Genomic DNA, 20,269 nt, shown 5'->3' on the forward strand with positions numbered 1-20,269 from the left:
TGGACTGCTCATAATAATTATGTTGTTATATGACTATAATTCCTTATACACTAATGTAGGATGATGTAGTTAATATTTAAGTTGCTTAAAGCTATAAGTTGATGAGAGTTGAACTATAGTATAGTTGTATGAAGAGTAGTGTTGAAAGTAGTTATTTTGAGAATGCTTGATGCATGAAGTTGAATTGTGTCAATCGACTTAGGACTAGAGGAAAAATATTTTAAAAGATGAATATCCCATTGAGAGGATATGGTGTTGTAGTACTCCACGAGCTCAATTGTTGAAAACCCCTTCTTGAGTAGTAGGCTCTTGAAGTGGAGTGTTGAGTCTCCTTTAAGTCCTTAGTTGATATAGTATGGGAGTCAAGTCGAACCATATTGATTATGAAGCGACCAATGTAGAATCGTATGGGAGCAAGGTCGAATCATATATGTATGAAGTGACCAACCGAGTATGGTATAAGGTCAAGGGACAAAGCCCCTACATAAGTACTGGAAAGGGCATACTATTTAAAGGATCGATAGTCGAATAACTAATTTCACAATAGGCTTAGTTATGCATGCTAAGATCGTGATAGAATCATACTTAAGTTGTCCTAACCCTAATAGGAAAATTGGACTTTACTAGTTTAAGCAAAATTTGAGAAATCATGTTGTGTTGTTGATTTTTTATCCAACTCTGCTATTGATTTAGCAAGCCCAAAAAGATTGTGTTGTTAAGTTGGTTCAGTAGGGTCAAGTCACATAGACTACTCACCTATGTTGTAAGAGATCTTTTAGTTGAATTTGTGATAACGCATAATATTACTGTGTTGTGCATATGATGTGTTGATAAATTATGTTATTCATATGATAAGTTGATATATTGATAAATTGTATGGTGGTGTTGTAAGTTGACATGTTGTTGTGTTGTTTAAGTTGAAAATTTTGATGAGTTGTATTGTGTGGTTTATATGTGTGTTGACATGTTGAAAGTTGTTAATTGGAATTGTTGTGTTGATTAAGTGTTAATATGTTGAAGTTGATCGCATAGTTGTACTTTAAGCGTTATCTTCTGTAAGCTTATCCTTGCCTTTTCTTTGTGGTTGGACTATGATAATTGTACTAATTATGAGAATAGAACATGAATAAGTTATAAAGGATGATGGTGTTGATTGAATTACTCTTATATAGCTATTTTATAATAGTTACTTGACTGACAACTTATAGTTATATTTTTAGTCTAGGATTACTATATTTTATTGCTACATGTATATCTAAAAATTATTTGCATGTTAACTTTATACAATTATATATACATAATTTTTTAATACCTAATTGCTGTGCTGTAAAAGTATAAAGATCTATTAAATCATTACAAACTTACATAAGCAACTGAAATTGAAGCCAAGAATCAAGTTCTATCTCCTTTCCGTTTCTTTACAACGTTGCCTTGCAAGTTCTGAAGTTTCAAGTGGCTTTCTTAATGCCGAAGAAGGCTAATTAATTAATACACATAATTAATAATCATCACATGAAAAGTAACGTTCATATTTTATGATCGTCTGAAGGCGATAACAACTAGGAAGCAATTGGCTACATATATCAAAGCCTGTGATGATAAAACCAATCTCCCATATCACATATATTCCTTCCTTCGGGACTCACAGTTATAATAACTGATTATAAGAGAAAAATTAAGGGGAAAGCACAATTGATTGCTTCTATTCTATTTCTATGGCTACCCTTGTTGCTCCAATCAAAACATCTCCTGTTGAAGACGTTGAGGCTTTACAAAAGGCTTTTAAAGGTATCTTATATATATCCTATATACAGGAAAAATGTTTTACTTTCAACACTAAAATGGATCACGATAATTTTTACTTTAATTAATTTTTCATATATTTCTTTCTTTCTTTTTTTCTTTCAGACCAGTATTATGCTAATATTTTTCTTAGACTAATTTGATTCGATCAAGAGATAAGTAAAACCTGATTAATGAACACTGATTGAACGATTCAATCATACGTTTAGCACATTAATTATTTGTGTTGAGCTCATTTACTTTACTAAAAAGATAAAAAAAAAATGATTGAGATAATTACCTATGATGCTGCATTAATGTTCAAATAATGTTTTAGATTTGCACTTCTTAAATTTTTTTTTTTCTATTTAAAGGTTGTACATAAAGTGACTGTACGTAAGTTATAAAATATTCTTCATGTGAGTTGCATTTCTTGATCAATTAATTAATCTTCTTGGCTCTTTAGAACATTTGGAGAGACCTTATTTCATTTTGTTTTTTTTGGTTTTTACCATGTTAGAAGACACGTGTAGTTGAATGACCTCTTAATCCCCTTTTGTTAGTTGAAATTATCCTCGATCTATCTATGCTGTTCTTGAGGGTGGTACCACAATAATTAATATTCCGATCTCTTTCCTTATTGAAAAAGGTTTGTGTAGCAATAGTAAAAACAAAATTTTTGATGTGTTCAATGTTTCATACACAAATTTTGAAAAATGAGCATAAAATAAATAAATAAAAAGATAAAACTTTGAGAATAAAACAAAATAAAAGCATTTACTCAAAAACAAATAAGTAGTAGTTTTCTCTCCCTCTTCATATAGAGAATAAAGCCTAATTTTGAATTACCATATATACTTAATGTCAGTGTGAGTTTTCAACCACTCAATTTTTCTGCTGCATTTTGATTAGGTAAGACATTTAAATCATGCTTATAATGGGGTATACGTGGAATTATACTTTTTCCCTCTTGTGTATATCAGTTATATTTCTGACACAAAAATGGTTACCTATAATATAAGTGTAAATCTGCCTCGAGTATATTTTGTTCGATTTAAATAGAAAATGTTTAGCTTTTATATGCTGTTAGGTAAAGATTTTTAAGTTACCAACTAATTATAAGATAATTATTTTAATTTTTTTTAATAAGAGTTAGGTATGGATTAATTTATATATATAATGGTTTGATAAAAATTAGTAACAAATTAAAGTTAGAAACAGTGAAAGAGTAGTTTCACAATAAGGTGAATGAAAATTTAGATTTCTAATTGGGAAATGTTCACATTTATGAGGTATCTTTTGTCCCGGAAATAAAATAGAATGTAACACCCTGTCCTAATTTCTTCTTCTGGTTTTACTTTTATAATAAAATTAAAATGTACTACTTTTTAATCTTTTTAGTCATTTTTTCCCTTTTTTTTAAAGTTCAAGATATATATAACTTGTGTATTATATATCTTCCATCCATTTTTGCACATTGGCATTGGTAACTCATTCAGTGTTGGCAAGGAAAAAATAATTCAGTACTAAATAGTCAAATACCAATAGATTATAATATTGTTGCTACATGATTCTTTTACTTTCTGACTATCTAAAGGTCCAAATTGGCAGCGATTATTGAAGATTATGGCATTGCTCTTAACAAATTTTGGCTCAGTAAAAGCATAGTTCATAGCTGTATAGCTGTAAATCTGTAATGGCTATTTATTACATGAGGGTCCAAATTGAACAGTGACAACATCTTCTTCTAGTTCCAAAAGATTTTGGCATTGCTCTAAACAAACTTGTCATTGGTATAAAAGTAGCAAACAGTACAGGCTTATTCACAGCTGTATAGTTATTAATTGTTCTCATTGAAAAGCAACACTTTTTTTTTTAAGGCAATGTTATTATATGTTGAAATTTATTAAAAATCACAGATTTATGGATTTTATATCTGAGTCTCTATTCTGATTTAGTGATAAAACTTGCTAAAATTTGTGATTTAAAGAAAGTATTAAAAAGAAAATGTTAAAATAGAGTGTGATGTACTATATATACAAGAGCTATAGGAAACTAAACTCCAACGTATCCAACACCTTAGTGAGGAAAGCACAACTAATCAACCATGGCCACCCTTATTGCTCCCACCAGCTTTTCACCTGGTGCAGATGCAGAAGCTCTTCGAAAAGCTTTCCAAGGTTTATATTATTATATATGCATCATTTCTCTTTCCATTCCTTAAATTGAAAAAAAAAAAAAGAAAGAAAGTAAAATACTTTGATTGATTGGCTAATGAACTTGATATGACTTTCCTGCCATCTTGAAAATTCATCAAGAATGTTGATTCTGTGATTTTGATGGAAAACATATGCCTCTCTAACTCTAATCTATACCAATTCTGACAAAGTTCAATACAAATTTAAGTGTCTATTTAAAGAAATAGTTGATCAATATGTATGATGATGATGTATCTTGAGAAAGTAAAAATAGCATATAGTATTTAATATCTAATGGTTTTGAACTGTGTAGGATGGGGGACTGATGAGAAAACCGTTATTGCAATATTGGGTCACAGAAATGTTTATCAGAGGCAACAAATCAGAAAGTCTTATGAGGAAATTTACCAAGAAGACCTCATCAAACGCCTAGAGTCTGAGCTCTCTGGAGACTTTGAGGTAACCACTATTAGAAATTTAGAACTTGATTTTGCTAAAAAAAACAAGTATTTGAACAAAATGTGTCTCAAGCCTCTTTAAGTCTCTGTATATGAAGATCAAGATCATGGATTTTAAAAATCAGTTTTGGGACCTAAAAACATGTTGCCTAAAATTGGCATGGTTTTGTCATTTGTGACATATAGCCTCAAGAGTACTACTAATGATCTTGAATAATGGGGTCTAAACAAAACAGAGAGCTGTGTACCGTTGGATGCTGGAACATGCAGATCGTGATGCTGTTTTGGCCAACGTGGCCATCAAGAGTGGCAGCAAAGGTTACCATGTGATTGTGGAAATTGCTTGTGTGCTTTCCCCTGAAGAGGTTTTGGCTGTGAGGCGTGCCTATCACAACCGTTACAAGAGATCTTTGGAAGAAGATATAGCCACTAATACCACTGGCCATCTTCGCCAGGTAAACATCATTCACTATCCTAATTGATAGTGTTATGTCTTTGCTCCTTTCATTCATCACATAGATTCACCACCTTAATAATTATCACAATTCACATCATTCACACATATAGGATAACACTATATAGGTTTAATAACTATGTACTGCCTTAAAAACTTTTCTAATGTTTATCAATTAATTGCTGTTGGTATAATTTTTAAGGTAATTATTGTACAAGTGAACAATCTTATCGTACAAGACTTTGTGATTGGATGAAAATGTAAAATTATTTTACGATTTTGATATATAACCTTTTTTCTTATACTATAATAGAAAATATGTTTCTCTTTCCAAGTGAAGGCTAATCAAAAGCAAGGTTTAAAATTGGGGTTGTGACTAGTTGTAGATTGGTCATGATCAAGGTTTTAAATTGCTGTCAGAGTTGAAATTATGTTGTGATTCTTGAAATTGGAGGAAATTGTAGACAAATAGTGCCACATTGGGTTCATCTTTATTTCATTTTAAAACTTTGACCAAAAGTATATACTGATGGTTTTGAGGCTGTGCTTGGTTTTGGGTTTGGTCAGCTGTTGGTTGGGTTGGTGACCTCATTTAGGTATGGTGGTGATGAGATCAATGCTAAATTGGCAAAAAGTGAAGCTGATATTCTTCATGAATCTGTCAAGGAGAAAAAGGGTAATCATGAAGAAGCCATTAGGATCCTTACTACAAGGAGCAAGACCCAACTTATGGCAACTTTCAACTGCTACAGAGATGACCATGGCACTTCCATAACCAAGGTATAAAAGAAAAGGTTTACTTTACCCTCTTGATTGTTCTCTACATGTTAGAAAAAGATAAATAGTTGATGTGTGTATATATTTATTTGTTACAGAAACTGTTGGATAATGCATCTGATGATTTCCACAAGGCATTGCACACTGCCATTAGATGTCTCAATGACCACAATAAGTACTATGAAAAGGTCAGATTCTCATTTTATATCTGCAAGTACAAAGCATTGCTTGCAATTATGTATTATTTTAGTTGAAATCTTTAACCTTAGCAAACCTAAATTTTTATGATCCAAATTTTCAGATCAGGATTTTCATGAATAACCAAAGTCATATATGTTAGGATTTGAATTTCAATAATTCAAAATAGATTTTGTTCTTAACAATTATGATTTCTTGCCGAGGATAGAGTTTTAGTAATACTTTAAGTTTAGTTGCACTTTTTCTCATCTAAATTTTATAGTTTTATGAATTTTGCACTTAACTTTATTCTACATTATTGACTGTCATTAGTTGACCATTGAAATGACCGTTGACTTCTAACTTAACATATTATGTCATATTATTATTTATATGTCATGCTAGCAATTTATGTTATCAGCTAACATATCACATTAGTAATCAATTAATGATATTATACAATCATCTAACGAAATGATAAAATATGCATTAAAAATTGGGTGATAAAATGTGAAATTTCAAATCTTATACGACAAAATTCATGAAATTGTTAAATATGAGTGACAAAAAAAAAAAAGAGATTAAGCTTAAATTTATTATGATTGATGTACCCTTAATTTATTTTTTAATTTTTAATGTGGTGTATAGGTTTTGCGCAATGCCATCAAAAGGGTTGGAACTGATGAGGATGCAATCACCCGTGTGGTGGTCTCAAGGGCTGAGAAAGACATGAAGCACATCAAAGAGGTGTATTATAAGAGAAACAGTGTTCACCTTGAGGATGCATTGGCCAAGGAAATCTCAGGGGATTACAAGAAATTCATCCTCACTTTGTTGGGCAAGAAAGACTGAAGTTTTTGCTCTATGCTCTAGCCAGGGACATTTCTTGTTTTTGGAGTCATGAATCTATTATCTATTATCTTTGTTGTGTGAGACAATAATGTGTACTATTTTAAATTACTATTTTGTCATGTTTGATATGTATAATAAACTTTATATATATTTGTACTGTTCAAAAACTTTAAATGTTTTTTTTCTTCTATAATCGTGTGTATAATATGCTAGAATTACTATCTAAAAATTAATTTAATTTATATTTATAAAATATAACTTTCCTTAATTAAATATTATTTTAATTAATATTATTAAAAAAAATTGACAACACCATGTGGAAACCTCTATCGAATAACTCTTGCATAAAATAGATGTGATTAAGTTCTGATTTCCATATTAATAAAAGGTGCTTACATCAGGCTAATTTAGGCTTTTAAATTTTATTTTGACCAGGTATTTCTACACATATTTCACTTCTGCAGTCCACAACTGTAAATTTGATCTTTTATTAAATAAGTCCGTAAATAAAGCGAAAATATAGAAACAAAATGCGGTTCGCGTTAGAGCTAATGTACATATGCAGATGCAACAACCACTATATATATATAGTAATTAGTTATTCCATAAATTTAAAATTTGGAATCATAGTTTTAATTATTTATTAAAATACTTCACCGTTGAAATAATCCATTATTTCATTTTAATTGTTCAAAATAATCAGTTTTTCTCTGTACCAAAAATAGATTTTTTTATATATATAAATATAAAATCACTTAAAAAGAAACAATACGAAGTTATTTGTAAATACTGTTTTAGTAATTATATTGCACATGATAATGTTATTTTTATATAATTAAAATTCATATAAAATAAACATTTTGAATATATAAATTATATTGTAGGTGAAATTAGATTTTGTGTTTTATTTTATTTTATTTTTTATTTTTTATCTTTTAAAAAAATTCAATTTATTCCTTTATGTTAATAAAGTAAGTATGTGGTTCAGTGGTAGAGGTTGTTCCACGCTTAAGCAAGGTCAGGAGTTCGAATCCTGCCTTCTGTATGCAGTCGGCTGTGGATACTCGAGTGACGAAAAAAAAAAGTAACTTAATATGGAGATTTCCATTAAGTTTTTAGCCGTCAATATTAAAAGATAAATTTGAGTTGACCATTAGCTGTATATATATGTTTAACTGTGTTATTGTGAAGCTTATTTTCTTTTCATGTTTTCATGTTTTGATGGATCGTGTTTTTTGTAACACCCCATTTTTCTATTTCAATTTTATTTTTTTAAGGGTATTTTGGTAATTTTATAAAGGTGATAGGGGTGATTTAGTAGCTCGGAACGGGCCGTTCCAGAATTGGAACGGGCCGTTCCAAACTAACAAGTTGTGTGTGAGTTAATAGCCCAGAACGGGCCGTTCTCAAGATGGAACGGGTCGTTCCGGACTATTAAATATGTCATTAACCCTAATTGGGAACAGGCTTGGAACGGGGCGTGACCGTTGTGGGTAATTAATGCACACCAGAACGGGCCGTTCTGGTTTTGGAACGGGCCGTTCTGGATGTGATTTTTAGCCATGTTTTAAAGGTCCGGAACAGGCCGTTCTGGATTTGGAACGGGCCGTTCCGGCGTAAAAAGCCTATAAATAGAGCTGTTTGCCACTCCCAAAAAGCACACCTCTCATTCTGATTCTGAATTCTTTTCTTCTGCTCTCTCTCTTCTTTCCTCTACTTTCTGCTTCAGACCGAGGGGAACCCAACGAGGGAGATCAACCAGATCTAGTCTAGATTCAGCTTCTTCATATCTAGGTACGAGGGAAAAAGGGAATTATTTATATGTAGAGTTATATGAGGGAATTGGGTAAAGGAAGAATCCTTTAGGATTATGAGCAATTTTATAATTATTTCTGTTTGGAGAATTATTGGTCTTATTTGATTCTGTATATATTTAGGACAACAAATATATGATTTATTTGTAAAAAATGATGCTCTGGAAGAGAGAACGAAATTATAGAAAAGTGCCTGTAGGCTAGGTTTTGGAAAATTTGGAATATTTCTATTTGAGGAATTAATGATACCATTAGATTCTGTATGAATTTAGGATTATGAATATATGATTTATTTGATAAGAATTGATGATCTAGATGTGAACTGCTCGAAGGGTGTGTAAACCCTTATTTTGTTAGACTTATCTGTTGTGCATGTAACATGGAATTGAGATGAAATGAGATGTTGTGTGGATATGATTATGATTGTGATTGTGGTACCTCACACTAATGACCAGGGATGAGACGAACCTTGAGTAGTGATGCTTCAAGGACGAGTGTGCCCTTGGCATAGTGTGGGATGAGTGAGGCAATTAACACGCATCACTTATGTCATATATGGCAGCCCTAACATAGGGTTAATTGCAAGAGATTGTGTGGATTGTAATGTGCTTGTGGTTCCTCACACTAATGACCAGGGATGAGACGAATCCTGGGTAGGTGATGCTTTAGGGACGAGCGTGCCCCTGGCATGGTGTGGGATGAGTGAGGCAGTTAACCCGTATCACTTGTGTCAGTTGTGGCGTGGTCTTGACATAATGTTAATTGTAAGATTTATGTGGATTGTGATGGATTGATGTAGTTGTGAATTGAGATGTGAAGATGATGAATGATTGATAAATTATAATATATATATATATATATGAACGCTTGTAATTATTTTATTAAGCAACGAGTTATGATGAGATTACAATTGTGGTGTGTTTGTATGTGCTTTGCATATAGATATTTTCTTTTCTCACCGTATAAATTGTGGATATTTTAGGTGAGGAAGATCCGGCTTCGAGTGGCATCTAGAATGCCAACAGTTGAATTGTGGGGATGTTCTGATATTGTGACACCGGGGTAGAGGAATTTAGAACATAGTTTTTTATATGGATTTGGAATTGTAAACGTTATTTTTGAAAACAATTTGTAAACCCTTGCGTTTCATTTTTTTTATTATTATTGTGGTTGTTGAAGAATAATTTCGATGATTTTCATGTCAACCCTTTTTACCGAAATACAAAAATTTATTTGTAAGTTTTTATTAATACAATATATGTGTTGGGGTAGTATGGGTGTCACATTTAGTGGTATCAGAGCAGGTCGATCCAATCGGTCGTGAGTTATGAGTCTACTATGCTTGTTTGGTTGATAATTTATGGAATGAATTAAATGTGGAATTTGTTGATATGTTAGTGCTATGATTGATTAAGTTGGTTGTTTACTTATAGTATAATTGGTAACTTTTCTGGTGACCAGAAAAGTAATGGCAGGAGGTAGGAACGATCGTGCAATCGCTGATGCTCTTCAAGCGATGGCTCAGGCTCTTGGTAATATGAACCAGCAACCAGAGGTAGATTGGCTGGAGAGATTCCAGCGAAATAATCCACCAAGCTTTCGTGGGGGTTATAATCCTGATGGAGCTGCTGAATGGATTTTTGAAGTTGAAAAGATATTCCAAGCTATGGGATGTCCTTTGATACAGAAGGTGACTTTGGCTGCCTTCAAGCTTTCTGGAGAGGCTGGCATCTGGTGGCAAGGTACTTTACAAAGAATGATAGCTGCGGGTACCCAAGTGAACTGGGAGAATTTCAAGCGGCTATTCTTGGAGAAATACTTTTCCCGAGATGTGAGACATAAGAAACAGGTGGAATTCCTTGAATTGAAGCAAGGAGATGATTCTGTGGCTGAGTATGTGACTAAGATTGAAGACTTGGTCAGATTTTGTCCCATGTATGATGGTGTGAACAATGAGGAGGACAAATGTGTGAAGTTTGTGAGTGGTCTTCGCCCAGAGATTAAACAAGTTTTCAATTATCAAGGGATCACTCACTATCACGAATTGGTAAACAAGTGTCGAGTATATGATGAGGACAACCGTGCTAGGGTAACTCATTATAGGAGTGGAGGACCTATGAGGAATAATAAGTTTGGGTCATCTAGTAAGGGTAAACCTTACACCAAGTCTGCCGGGAATACGAGCTCTAAAGTGAATAATCAAGATTCTGTGCAACAAAGGAGCCAAGCTAGCCAAATGTCTAGAGGAGGGAGTGTGAGTTCTGTTCCACACAACAACTGCTTCAACTGTGGGAAGCCAGGGCATAGGGCAATTGAGTGTCGGATACCAAGAGCAATAACTTGTTACAACTGTCAACAGAAGGGACACAAAGCTAATGAATGCCCCAATAACAAGAAAGGAACATCAGAGGTTGGAGGAAGCGCTAGTAAACCTAGAGCGACAGGAAGGGTGTTTGCCTTGAGTGGTGCTGAAGCTACTCAATCCAAAGACTTAATCCAGGGTATGTGTTTCATCAATGGAACTCCTCTAATTGTTTTGTATGACTCTGGTGCGACTCACTCTTTTATATCACATGCGTGTGTGTCCAAATTAAAATTACCTATTTCTTCCTTATCTTTTGAATTAATAGTAGAGACACCAACTAGTGGTTCAGTGTCTACTTCTGATGTCTGTTTAAAGTGTCCTTTGATTATTGATGGTAGAGATTTCATGGTTGACTTAATTTGTTTGCCTCTAAGTCAGCTAGATGTTATTCTGGGTATGGACTGGTTATCTTCCAATCATGTCCTTTTGAATTGTGTTGATAAATCTATTGTTTTTGGTGAGCCTGTTGAAAAAGTGAGTAAGGATTATTTGACTGCCAACCAAGTTCAAGTATTTTTACAAGAAGATGCCCAAGTGTACATGTTGTTAGCTTCTTTGAATTCTGAGAGTAATGTTTTGGTGAATGAACTGCCTATTGTGTGTGACTTTTCGGATGTCTTCTCTGATGATATGTCTAGCTTACCACCTAGAAGAGAAGTAGAATTTTTCATAGACTTAATACCATGTACAGGACCTATTTCTATTGCACCTTATAGGATGTCACCCGTAGAGTTAGTGGAGCTTAAGAAACAAATAGAAGACTTGTTGGAGAAGGGGTTTGTGAGGCCTAGTGTATCACCTTGGGGAGCACCCTTACTATTAGTTAAGAAGAAGGATGGTAGTATGAGATTGTGTGTAGATTATCGTCAGTTGAACAAAGTGACCATTAAGAATAAATATCCATTGCCTAGGATAGATGATCTTATGGACCAGTTGGTGGGTGCTTGTGTATTTAGTAAAATTGATCTTAGATCGGGGTACCATCAGATTAGAGTTAAGAGTGAAGATGTATCTAAGACAACATTTAGGACTCGTTATGGACATTATGAGTATCTAGTAATGCATTTTGGTGTGACAAATGCTCCTGCAATTTTTATGGATTACATGAACCGAATTTTTCATCCGTATTTGGATAAATTTGTAGTTGTCTTCATAGATGACATACTAGTTTATTCCAAGACTAAAGAGGAGCATAAGGAACACTTAAAGGTAGTACTTCAAACTCTGAGGGAGAGACAACTTTATGCCAAGTTGTCTAAGTGTGACTTTTGGCTAGAGGAGGTAAGTTTCTTAGGACATGTGATTTCAAGTGGGGGTATAGCAGTAGATCCATCTAAAGTTGAGGCGGTGCTTAAATGGGAGACACCTAAGTCAGTTAGTGAGATTAGGAGTTTCCTTGGATTGGCTAGATACTATAGAAGATTCATAGAGGGATTCTCTAAGTTAGCATTACCCTTGACAAGTTTAACCAGGAAAGGAGTTGTGTTTGTATGGGATAGTAAATGTGAGAGTAGTTTCCAAGCCCTTAAGGAGAAGTTGACTAGTGCACCTGTTTTAGTGTTGCCTGACCTTAGTAAGACTTTTGTGGTTTATTGTGACGCTTCTAAGATGGGTTTGGGTGGAGTGTTAATGCAAGAGGGAAAGGTCGTATCTTATGCATCTAGGCAATTGAAAATACATGAGAAGAATTACCCCACCCATGATCTCGAATTAGCAGCTGTGGTATTCACACTTAAGATTTGGAGACATTATTTATATGGTTCAAAATTTGAGGTGTTTAGTGATCATAAGAGTCTTAGGTATTTATTTGACCAAAAGGAATTAAATATGAGGCAAAGGAGATGGTTAGAATTCCTTAAGGATTATGATTTTAATCTTAGTTATCATCCGGGTAAAGCTAATGTGGTGGCTGATGCATTGAGTAGGAAATCTTTGCATTTGTCTTCTCTTATGATTAGGGAGATGGATCTTTTGGCTCAATTTAGAGACTTGAGTTTGACTTGTGAAGTGACCCCTAGTAGTGTGAGACTAGGTATGACTCGGGTGACTAGTGAGTTGTTGAGGGAAATTGGAGAAGCACAGTTAGTGGATTCATTTCTAGTGGCTAGACATGATGCTATAGGACAAGGTGTTGGAGGAGAATTTACCTTGGGTGTAGATGGAGTGTTAAGATTTAAAGACCGAGTGTGCGTGCCTAGTGACCCTACACTTAGACGTTTGATCTTAGAGGAAGGTCATAGGAGCAAGCTTAGTTTTCACCCAGGAGCAACTAAGATGTATCAAGACCTTAGGAAGATATTTTGGTGGCCTAGGATGAAGAAAGATATAACTGAATTTGTGAGTGCCTGTTTAGTGTGTCAGAAGGCTAAGATAGAACATCAGAAACCTTCAGGACTACTTCAGCCTTTGAGTATAGCCGAGTGGAAGTGGGATAGCATTTCTATGGATTTTGTAGTTGCTTTGCCTAGGACTAGGAGAGGACATGATTCCATTTGGGTTATAGTTGATAGGTTGACTAAGAGTGCACATTTCCTACCTATTAACATTAGGTATTCTCTAGAGAGATTGACTAGACTGTATATTGATGAGATTGTGAGATTGCATGGGATACCATCTAGCATAGTTTCAGACAGAGACCCTAGATTCACCTCTAGGTTTTGGGAGAGCCTACAACGAGCTTTGGGGACCCAACTTAGACTTAGTTCAGCTTACCACCCTCAAACTGATGGTCAGACTGAGAGGACTATTCAATCTTTAGAGGATTTTCTTAGAGCCTGTGTGTTGGACCAAGGGGGTAGTTGGGATAGTCTTTTACCTTTGATAGAGTTTACTTATAATAATAGTTACCACTCTAGTATAGGTATGACACCTTATGAAGCCTTGTATGGTAGGAGATGTAGGACCCCTTTGTGTTGGTGCGAACCTGGTGATAATGTTATCTTAGGACCTGAGATTGTGCAACAAACCACTGATAAGGTTAGATTGATACAAGAGAGGATGAGGACAGCAAAGAGTAGACAGAAAAGTTATGCTGACAGGAGAAGGAAGGACTTGGAATTTCAAGAAGGTGACCATGTGTTCTTGAAAGTCACTCCGTGGACTGGGGTTGGCAGGGCATTGAAATCCAGAAAACTTACTCCTCGATTTATTGGTCCTTTCCAAATTCTAAAAAGAGTCGGTAATGTGGCCTACCAAATTGCTTTGCCTCCTAATCTGTCAAATCTCCATGATGTCTTCCACATTTCCCAACTTCGGAAATACATCCATGATCCTTCGCATGTGATTGAGTCGGATCATCTTGAGGTTAAGGAGAACCTAACTGTGGAAGCTACCCCGGTGAGAGTCGAGGATCGAATGGTGAAACAACTTAGGGGTAAGGAAATTCCTTTAGTGAAAGTTATTTGGGGAGGAGCTACACCTGAAAGTGCTACTTGGGAGCTAGAGAAGAAGATGAAAGCGTCATATCCATTTTTATTTGCTTCAGGTAATTTCGAGGACGAAATTTCTTAAAGGAGGGGAGAATTGTAACACCCCATTTTTCTATTTCAATTTTATTTTTTTAAGGGTATTTTGGTAATTTTATAAAGGTGATAGGGGTGATTTAGTAGCTTGGAACGGGCTGTTCCAGAATTGGAACGGGCCGTTCCAAACTACCAAAAAGCATGTGATTTAGTAGCTCAGAACGGGCCGTTCCGGAATTGGAACGGGCCGTTCCAAACTACCAAGTTGTGTGTGAGTTAATAGCCCAGAACGGGCCGTTCTCAAGATGGAACGGGCCGTTCCGGACTATTAAATATGCCATTAACCCTAATTGGAAATGGGCTTGGCATGGGGCGTGACCGTTGTGGGTAATTAATGCACACCAGAACGGTCCGTTCTGGTTTTGGAACGGGCCGTTCTGGTTTTGGAACGGGCCGTTCTGGATGTGATTTTTAACCATGTTTTAAAGGTCCGGAACGGGCCGTTCTGGATTTGGAACGGGCCGTTCCGGCGTAAAAAGCCTATAAATAGAGCTGTTTGCCACTCCCAAAAAGCACACCACTTATTCTGATTCTGAATTCTTTTCTTCTGCTCTCTCTCTTCTTTCCTCTACTTTCTGCTTCAGACCGAGGGGAACCCAACGAGGGAGATCAACCAGATCTAGTCTAGATTCAGCTTCTTCATATCCAAGTACGGGGGAAAAAGGGAATTATTTATATGTAGAGTTATATGAGGGAACTGGGTAGAGGAAGAATCCTTTAGGATTATGAGCAATTTTATAATTATTTCTGTTTGGAGAATTATTGGTCTTATTTGATTCTGTATATATTTAGGACAACAAATATATGATTTATTTGTAAAAAATGATGCTCTGGAAGAGAGAACGAAATTATAGAAAAGTGCCTGTAGGCTAGGTTTTGGAAAATTTGGAATATTTCTGTTTGAGGAATTAATGATATCATTAGATTCTGTATGAATTTAGGATTATGAATATATGATTTATTTGATAAGAATTGATGATCTAGATGTGAACTGCTCGAAGGGTGTGTAAACCCTTATTTTGTTAGACTTATCTGTTGTGCATGTAATATGGAATTGAGATGAAATGAGATGTTGTGTGGATATGATTATGATTGTGATTGTGGTACCTCACACTAATGACCAGGGATGAGACGAACCTTGAGTAGTGATGCTTCAAGGACGAGCGTGCCCTTGGCATAGTGTGGGATGAGTGAGGCAATTAACACGCATCACTTATGTCATATATGGCAGCCCTGACATAGGGTTAATTGCAAGAGATTGTGTGGATTGTAATGTGCTTGTGGTTCCTCACACTAATGACCAGGGATGAGACGAACCCTGGGTAGGTGATGCTTCAGGGACGAGCGTGCCCCTGGCATGGTGTGGGATGAGTGAGGCAGTTAACCCATATCACTTGTTTCAGTTGTGGCGTGGTCTTGACATAGTGTTAATTGTAAGATTTATGTGGATTGTGATGGATTGATGTAGTTGTGAATTGAGATGTGAAGATGATGAATGATTGATAAATTATAATATATATATATATATATATATATATATATATATATATGAATGCTTGTAATTATTTTATTAAGCAACGAGTTATGATGAGATTACAATTGTGGTGTGTTTGTATGTGCTTTGCATATAGATATTTTCTTTTCTCACCGTATAAATTGTGGATGTTTTAGGTGAGGAAGATCCGGCTTCGAGTGGCATCTAGAATGCCAACAGTTGAATTGCGAGGATGTTCTGATATTGTGACATCGGGGCAGAGGAATTTTGAACATAGTTTTTTATATGGATTTGGAATTGTAAACGTTATTTTTTAAAACAATTTGTAAACCCTTGCGTTTCATTTTTTTTATTATTATTGTGGTTGTTGAAGAATAATTTCGAAGATTTTCATCTGAACCCTTTTTACCGAAATACAAAAATTTATTTGTAAGTTTTTATTATTACAATATATGTGTTGGGATAGTAAGGGTGTCACATTTTTGTCTGTGCCTTGGAGGGAATCTTATTATCATCCTTTTTGAATGAATATTAATTACTTTATTTACAAATAGCATGTCTTCCTTTGTATCATGTCATTGTGTGATTGTTGGCGCTGAAGTGCTTGGTTGTTCTTTTCCTGGATGAACTTCTTTTGACTCTGCATTCTGCTATAAATGTCATTTTGCAAAAGCATTTAGAAGATCAGTTATAATGTCCTTCTTTGTTACAAATTTAGTAGAACCAAGTGTTTGGTTGATCTTAAAAAAAGTTGCTAATAGTCGATGGCTCAGTAAGAATGGAAAGAAATTCAATATTTTCGACTGGTTGTTACAGTGCATATATAATTGCTATTAGAGGATACTATATCGGGATGGAAAGCATACTTATAAAATAATGGTGGACTTTTGAAGTTTAGTAGCTCATGGGTAAATAAATAACCTGGGTTAGAAAGGTACTAGTTTAAAATTTAAGTTATTTTGAGAGACGTAGTTAAGAAAGTTAAGAGCTACAGATTGTATGAACTGCTATTAGAAAGTTGTTATGACCAAAAAAAATTGATTTGATTTTAAAATCCAATTCACAACCGGTTATAATCGATATTTGGTTTAGTTTTATGCCAAACCAATTCATGCACACCTTGTTTACTAAATTAAATTTCATTTAGATATTATATCTTTTATTTTCTTTCATGTATTTTATTATTTACCCTTATAAAACCTATATATATATATATATATATATATATATGTTCAAATGACACCGAAGTAACTTTTACTAAGTGTTACACTGTTCAATAACTTTATATTAAATATGAATTTTGAAAATTCAACCGTTAGATTGAAAATTCATATCTCTTAGATCATATATGTCAAATTTTATATTAATCTAAGATGATTTGATACTTCATTATCATAAAATAAAATTGACGTAATATATACATTTTAAAATATACTAAAATATGAACACTTTGATTACCTTCAAGTTGTTCAATTTTAACAAAATTTGACATATATGATGTAAGAGATATGAACTTTCAATCTAACGGTTGATTTTCAAAATTTACATTTAATATAAAGTTATTGAGCGGTGTAACACTTAGTAAAAGTTACACCGGTGTCGTTTGAACCTCCCCCCCTCTCTCTCTCTCTTTCTCTCTCTCTCTCTCGCTCTCTCTCTCTATATATATATTTATAATGAGGGTATAATTATTGTTTTAAAACATAGATGGATCATCAAATCGATCAAGATTAGGAGTCAAACAAATGAATCATAATCCTATTTTTGTTTATTTTTGTTTTAAAATATTGTAGTAAATATATTACTGAAAGAGCAACCAAATTGTAAATTGATTAAACTGCATAAATTAATATATAATTTTAAATTAGAAACATACTTGTACCTTTTGGGTTGACCTCTTTGAAGCTAACCACTTCCAAGCCGACTTCCTCAAGAAGATCACCTTTTGAGGCCAACCACTTTTGAGTCAACTTCCTCAGGAAGAGCACCTTTCAGGTCAACATAATTGGCATCGATCACCTTCAAGCCAACCACCTTCATGTTGACCACTTCATAATGAACCTTAACAAGAGGCCCATCTTTGAGATTGACTTCTTTAGGATGGCCACCTTTCGGTTGACCTCATAGACCAACAACCTTCTAGCTTACCACTTTCAGGTGAAAAAATGCCTTGAAACTATAGGCTTAATTTGTAGTGGGAGATCGGAACAACAGTTACCCAAGATTAAGATGTACTCTCCAATTTTAGCGAGCGAATATCCACATTTTGTGTTATACGAGGAGAGTGAAACATGATGTTATAAACCACCTTCAAAAAACAATGAGGAAGTTAAAAGACAAATGCTCTTAGATTTGAGAGGGTTTTTTTAACAGAGTCAAATTGGAGAATATAAATCTTGTCACAGCCATACATATTTTGTCACTGTTAAACTTTGTCACCATCAATCCACCATCTAAAGAGAACGTGAAACAAAAATTTGATACTACAAACACAAAAAATAAAAGGAAAAAGAAAACTAACAACGTACATAACAAAGTAGTAGATGAAAGAGAAGAATATAAAATGAAATAGAGATTATGTAACACCCTATTTTTAAAAAAATAATATTATTTATAAAATTGTATTTTTATTATATTTTTGGGACTGTAGAGATATATAATTATTATTTTTATGAAGAGAAATATATTTTATTATTATTATTATTATTTATTTCATAATTATTTTGGAAAAGAATGAGAAATGGGTCGAAATTGAGTTGGGTTGGTGTCGCCACCCGCCGAAACGGACCTTGGCATTCGCGACGATGGTCGGACTCTTTTTAAGAGTTTGAAAAGTGGTGGATTGTTAGAACGACTTATTCTCAAACTGAGACCTCGTCGAACTAACAATTTTATTAAATGATTCACCAATCCATGTTAATCCCAAGCGGGACCCTCCATGGATTAGTGGTTTTCGCAAAGTAGGGTTCTTGGAGTCGCCACCAATGTTTTACTCAAAACATTGGAAAAAGGGATAAGGCAATTGATTTTCGCAAATCAACCTTGGCCATTACAACCAGAGTTGGGTAAGGGAGTCGGTTACGTGCGGGGAAGGTGTTAGCACCCCACAACGCCCCTTTCGGGTTCCCTATGACAGATTATTTCATTAATAATAGTGTAAAATTACTAAATTACCCCTATTTATTATAAGCGATTATATATTAAATATCTACATGATGACGAATTTAAATATGCAACAATCAGAAAGCGATAAAGAAAGCAATAAAAGACGAGTTTTGGAAGAAAACCTCTTGAAGCGTGCTTTTATATGTTTAAAAGAACTAGGAGGCTTTTTGGCGCTCCTTCCCACTACATGCTCGCTTTCTCCTTTCCCTAAAATAAAATTTTTACTATGGAAATCAAATAGATTTCCCTTCGACTCGTTCGAATCTCAAGCAAATGGCTTATGATTCAAGAACTTCGTCGGATTGGCTTTCAGAGAGATTTCTAGGGCAGAGCACTGCTCAAAAACCCAAGAATACTCAGCCAGGGGGTCCAGAATAGCTGGAAAAGTGTCAAATGACGTCCAAATGACGTCCTATTTATAGGGGTGAGGCGCAGTACGGCCTCTGACATCAATACGGCCCGTACTGAAGATTTGAACTACAGTACGGCCGTATTGAATTCAGTACGGCCGTACTGAAGTTTCAAAAACTTCAGTACGGCCGTATTGGTTTCAGTACGGCCGCACTGAAGTTCAAAAACTTCAGTACGACCGTATTGGGTTCAGTACGGCCGTATTGTAGTGCAAATTGTTCAGTACGGCCGTACTGAACTTCCAGGAGGCCGTATTGAGCTTCAATTCTCCCACATCTTTATTTTAAGCTACTCTAAGACCTCTAAACCTACAGATAATCATCCTATGGTCTTCCAGGAGTCCTTCTGGCTGACTTTCCTTCGATCTTTGAGAGTCTTCCAGTCTTATTTCTGACCCGGACAATTTTAGGGGTCTACAGCTGCCCCCCCTTTACTTAGTCGGACGGCCTTTTGGTGTACCGGCTGACAAGTAAAGGAGTTGACCCAATTGTCCGGGTGATGTGCCATCCTTCTGACTTGTAGCGTCTTCCGGTGGAAAATTGTTGAGTAGCCTCTCCAGGCCCTGCCTCTCAACATTCGGCAGTTGAGTATCGCCTCTCCAGGCCCTGCCTCTCAGCATGAGTCAGTTGAGTATCGCCTCTCCAGGCCCTGCCTCTCAACATGAGGCAGTTGAGTATCGCCTCTCCAAGCCCTGCCTCTCAACATGACGCAGTTGAGTATCGCCTCTCCAGGCCCTGCCTCTCAACATGAGGCAGTTGAGTATCGCCTCTCCAGGCCCTGCCTCTCAACATGAGGCAGTT

At 35.0% G+C, this 20,269-nt stretch overlaps 1 protein-coding gene across 2 annotated transcripts; it reads left to right on the top strand.

The window, feature by feature from the left end:
* The first annotated feature begins 1,647 nt into the window (after positions 1 to 1,647).
* On the top strand, positions 1,648 to 6,848 carry LOC109798713 (annexin-like protein RJ4). 2 transcript variants are annotated; one of them, XM_083061916.1, is made up of 6 exons: positions 1,648 to 1,788; positions 4,294 to 4,439; positions 4,675 to 4,893; positions 5,460 to 5,672; positions 5,768 to 5,857; positions 6,495 to 6,848. In XM_083061916.1, exons 1-6 carry the CDS (start codon positions 1,716 to 1,718, stop codon positions 6,696 to 6,698), a joined length of 945 nt encoding a protein of 314 aa, XP_082918042.1. In that variant the 5' UTR covers positions 1,648 to 1,715; the 3' UTR covers positions 6,699 to 6,848. The 2 variants fall into 2 exon arrangements, with proteins under 2 accessions (XP_082918042.1, XP_020214668.1); XM_020359079.3 differs by lacking the exon at positions 1,648 to 1,788 and adding an exon at positions 3,808 to 3,962.
* Positions 6,849 to 20,269: the final 13,421 nt, after the last annotated feature.

Source organism: Cajanus cajan, chromosome 8 (genome assembly GCF_000230855.2).
Source record: "Cajanus cajan strain Asha chromosome 8, NIPB_CcT2T_4, whole genome shotgun sequence".
Taxonomy (NCBI): domain Eukaryota; kingdom Viridiplantae; phylum Streptophyta; class Magnoliopsida; order Fabales; family Fabaceae; genus Cajanus; species Cajanus cajan.